This window comes from Nannospalax galili, unplaced genomic scaffold (genome assembly GCF_000622305.1).
Source record: "Nannospalax galili isolate Female #2095 unplaced genomic scaffold, S.galili_v1.0 scaffold115, whole genome shotgun sequence".
NCBI classification, from domain to species: domain Eukaryota; kingdom Metazoa; phylum Chordata; class Mammalia; order Rodentia; family Spalacidae; genus Nannospalax; species Nannospalax galili.
In genome coordinates this window covers 8,386,003-8,390,933 of record NW_008340588.1, presented here as the reverse complement: position 1 = coordinate 8,390,933, position 4,931 = coordinate 8,386,003, and the positions used below count along the sequence as shown (strand labels likewise).

Genomic DNA, 4,931 nt, shown 5'->3' with positions numbered 1-4,931 from the left:
TATGTGTGTGTATATAATAGACATATATATATATATATATATATATATATGTAACAATAATAATCAAGGAAGAAGAAATTGAGATGGGGTGTGGGGAACATAGGAGGACCTGGAGAGTGGAATGGTGGGGTGGAAATTGTATAAATACAGTACTATTGTATGAAATGCTGAAAAATATTTTAAACATTATTTTCTTGAGCTTTGGAGCAATGGACCAGGAACTGACATGGAAGTCTTCTCCATGAAGACTAGCTCTCATAGTTCTAGAGGATACTATGTAAGCTGCTAAGGAGAAAATCAATCAATGGTTCAACTTAGATATAAAGCCTAATAACCACATCAAATCGTACAGCAAATTTTCTCTATTGGTGCAGTAATGGCACTTTTATTTATGGGATTGTCAACAGCTATATAATTGGACTTAAAGTCCTCTCAGTGGGAGGGAACTCATAGATCTATTAAGGTGACACCGTAAATATAGCCAAATATACATGGCTGGAGAGGTCATAGATCCTAGAGAAAACCCTATCTTTGTCATAGCTCTAGACAAGTGAAATTGCTTACTTTATCTTCAACCAATCAGGAAATGGCACTTGAAAGCATACTGATGTCTTTTGTTTCTATAAATTTTTAATTGGTTTTTTGTATATTTCGTATGGCACATCTTAATCATCTTTGTATCCCCTTCCCCACTGGCATCCTCCTAGAGTCCTCCCCCCACACTGGAATTCATGCATTCTGTCATTGTGTTAAGGACTATTGTGTCAAGTTAGTGTCCCCAGATGCAAGTGCATCTACTGAGGTCTAGTCAGCCTATGATAAAGAGTAACTCCAAAGAATTATGCAATTTTCCACTTCTTGTCTCTGTTCATTAATGGATGTTATCCACAAAATTTATACAAATAAACATTAGGAATATGCTTTGCGTATGAGAATGTATCATCCCAAGCCCTGATCAATTATTGTCATCATAGATCCCTTTGTCTTATTTTTTAGTTGGCAGGATAAAGTCTAATATTCACTCATTAAAGACTTGTTGAAAAAGAAAATAATTCAATCAAACTATCTTGCAAACAAACAAGCAAACAACAATAACAACAACAACAACAACAACAACAAAATAACCCTGCATTCCAGTATCAACCAGGGATTTGGGGCAGTAATATTAGTTCTTTCTGAAAAGCCTAGGTCAGGGCTGTACTTACCTTTGGACCATCAGGACCATGTCCACCAGCCATCCCCTTCTCACCAGGAAGCCCAGTTATTCCAGGCTCTCCTCTTTCTCCAGGATTTCCTCTTTCTCCCTAGTATGTCATGAGGATGTCAAATAAATTCAATATATAACACAAAATTGAGTTAAAATGTTTCTGTACAGTAGATTCTACTGGAGAAATATTTAGAATAGAGTCAGTACAATGGCTGAATTTTTAAATTTAGTTCTAAGAAATGAACTAGAATTAAGGATATGATACTTTCATGAGACAATATATTCCCATAAGGTTGTTTTTTATCCAGTAGAATTAAATATTTAAAATAAATCACCTTTTAAATAAAAAAAAATCTCATTCTAAACTGTAGCCAGTGGGAAGTAAATCACAAAATACTTACCCTAGGCCCTAATGGGCCAACTGCTCCAGGCTCTCCAGGAACACCCTATAAATACATTTTGGAAAAACATAGGAAAATCTTTGAGCTAGCTCTTACACTATTAGAACTATTTCTAGATCCAAAATCAAATTTCCTGTAGTGTACCATTAGAAGGCTGACTAAGCTCAAAATAAATATTAAAGAATGAAAAATGTATGCTATCATTAGTGAGGGAATATGATATCTATTAGATAGAAATTGTTTTTCCAGATTTATATTACATTTGAAGGTTTAATTTTTCTTGCAAGGAGAATGTAGACAAATATCTTTCATAAAGATAATGAATTAGGTTTCACAAAGACAACAAAACATACTCTAAATGTTTTTTATTTCCTAACAAAATATTAAAAAGTTTAAATAGGAGAGATGTAATATAAAAAAGCAATTAAGATATGGTAAATTCAACTAATCTAATTACATATAATTTAGTAAATATTGTTTGTATCTACATATACATATGTAGATATATACACATATATAGGTATTGAATGTATATATCTCACTCCACTAGGAATTGTGGGATCAATATAGCAGTCATATCTACAGTAAGCACTTGGTTGTTCTCTAAAGGAAAGAGTGCTATTTCAAGGCTCTCCACTTAACAAAGATGGGAACTTCATCACATCAGCCTCTAGACTTATTTTTTTTACAGTGAATTGTCCTTGCTATGTTGTGATCTCCCTGAACCTGAAATCTGATGGTATCACTCCCTACTGAAAAGCTTTTCATCAACTTCCTAGACTCCAATCATGAACAAATTAGGCCCAGTTTAAGACTCCCTTTAACCTAGACTCTGTTTCCCTCCTCCAGCCTCATCTGGACCCTTCTTACACTGTACTGCATAACTGAATTTTTTCAGTACCTTAAATTGATCAGCAAGCATTTGCGCCTGTCATTCCCATTTCCTGGAGTACTTTTTTTAACCTTCCCTTCTCCAATTTTGCCATCATTCATCTTTCAGATCATATACAAGATACTTCTTTAGCAAAGCACTCCCTAAAACATCTCAATTAAGGGAAACTTTCAAGCTTCTGTTAATCTACTGACTCTCCTCCTGGAGCATTTCAATCATAATTGTATTATAATTGCTTTCCTGTGTCACTATCTCCTACTATCCTGTAATATAACAGCACAGTTCATGTCCAATCTGTTTAGCTGATAAAGTCCAATGCATAATAGAACCAAGCATAAAGCATAAATAATGTTCAGCAAATGTATGTTGAATGGTAATAAACAAATGAATCACTTAAAGAAAAATAAGTAAATCTATGTGCCAGTAAAATGATCATATCTATTCCTAAGGCTAAAATCATCCAGTAAAATTCTGTAGTTTAAGATATATAGAAAGCATGTCGGGTGTTTTGGTGCATGCTTTCAGTTTCAGCACTCAGGAGGCAGAGACAGGTGAATCTCTATGAGACAGAGGCCATTCTGGTCTACATAGCGAGTACCAGGCCAACTGGGGCTACAGGGAGACCCTGTCTCAAAAAGACCAGAAAAAAAAGTTATATAGGAAGCAGATGAGTTGAGTTCAGTTAATATGAGTTGTGTGACTTTGGGAAAGTTATACAACATCTGAGTATCTCAGTTTCTTCATCTGTACAATGGACATAATAATGCTACACTGTACCTAGGGCTATTTTGAATATTTAAAGAGATGACTGCATAAATTAAATCTGAAGTTTCACCCATAAAGGTAATATTATCATTCATCAATGTATAGCTTTAATATTATTTGAAAACTTACCTGATCACCTGGCTTTCCACCTTCCCCAGGAGGCCCTGGAGGTCCAGGAAGACCCTACAATAAAAAATAAGAGAATAAACTTGAGATTCAGTAATGGCTTAATCAGATACTGATGTCAATAATCCACATTTTACAATTCATGCAGTCTTCATGGCAAAAGACACTTTGCAGACACTTTAAGTAGAACATATAAAAATATCATTCAAACACATTAGGAAAGCTAGTCATTAGAAAACACAGGAGCTGCTCATTTTATGGGGCTCGATTCTTATTTATTTATGCATTGCTTGGCAAAAATGAGATAATAATGTAGCATAAATTCCTTTGAGTTCACCAAGTTTTATGGCTCCAGGACAATATTTGAGCCTCCTAGCATCATTGGAAGTAAGGTCTGCAGTTTTTCACCAGTATGATTTTTATGCTTTCAAATGATGCACAGTATATGAAAATAAATCATGATAATTTGTTCAATAAATTTTAGTGACTGTGCCAATAAAACCACATAAGCTTTAAAATAGTTTAACGAGCCTTGTTGTGATATTGGGAACATTTTATTATTGTTAATTTGTTAATAGTTTTGTGTTTATTCAGTTTTTCAGAAAAAAATCATTCCTTATCTTTGAACAAAAATGTCTGGTTTCAAACAACTATCTATATATATATGTATATATACACACACACATGCAGGCATATATATACATATATATGTATATATATGTATATATATATATATATACTTTTTGAGACATTATCTCAATTTGTATAGTCTTGTGCTGTATGTAGAGTGGCCTGGAACTTAATAGGTAGCACACACTGGCCTTGAACTCACACCTAACCATCTACTTACCTCAGTCTCCCAAGTGCCAGATTACAGATGTGAGTCACCACATCTAGCTTTTTATATTATTAAAAAATATTTTTTTACAAAGCAATTCTTGGAAGAAGAAATGAGAACCCAAACCAGTGTGTACCTGAAAGCCAGTGGGGCCTGGAGGTCCCTGCTCGCCTCTTTCCCCAGCTAGACCCTAAGTCAAGAAGGAAAACAGAAGCATGAATTCAGGCAGACACTGCATTCTGTTGCATGAATCAGTAGAAAGACTGATCTCTGCATATCTTCCAACATCATGTTTTGCACATTAGACAGATAATAAACTACTATAAAAAGTCATCAAATGCCACTATTTGGTGAACCTCCTAGTGAGAAAATGTCTTTTAAAAGCAGAGAAGAAATTTAAAGTATGTTTATTTTTTGTCAATACATAAATCTCCTGGAGGCAACTATAAATGGAATATGGGGAAACCTGTTATTTCATAAATCCAACCTAAGAATTATATTTTCTCTTACAGTTTATTTCTAAGTGTCATAAGAATTACTAACCATGACTTCAAAGTCATGGTTAAAATGTTCAAAATGACTAAAGAAAACAAAGTTGATATTTTAGAAGCTATTTAAGATGATCTACCCCCCAAATAAATGTTAAAATATTTCTGATAAACAGTTTTAAAATTCTAAGAATGAAAATATAACATCAAAATA

General features: G+C 33.8%; 1 protein-coding gene across 1 annotated transcript in view; it reads right to left on the bottom strand.

The window, feature by feature from the left end:
- The window catches only part of Col5a2 (collagen type V alpha 2 chain), a 146,350-nt gene that overhangs the window by 29,166 nt on the left and 112,253 nt on the right, over positions 1-4,931 (bottom strand). The window contains exons 30-33 of the mRNA XM_017798841.2: positions 4,366-4,419; positions 3,395-3,448; positions 1,609-1,653; positions 1,206-1,304 (exon numbers count right to left, since the gene is read on the bottom strand). Of these exons, the coding sequence (XP_017654330.1) occupies positions 1,206-1,304; positions 1,609-1,653; positions 3,395-3,448; positions 4,366-4,419 (252 nt within the window). The remainder of the gene's footprint in view (positions 1-1,205; positions 1,305-1,608; positions 1,654-3,394; positions 3,449-4,365; positions 4,420-4,931) is intronic.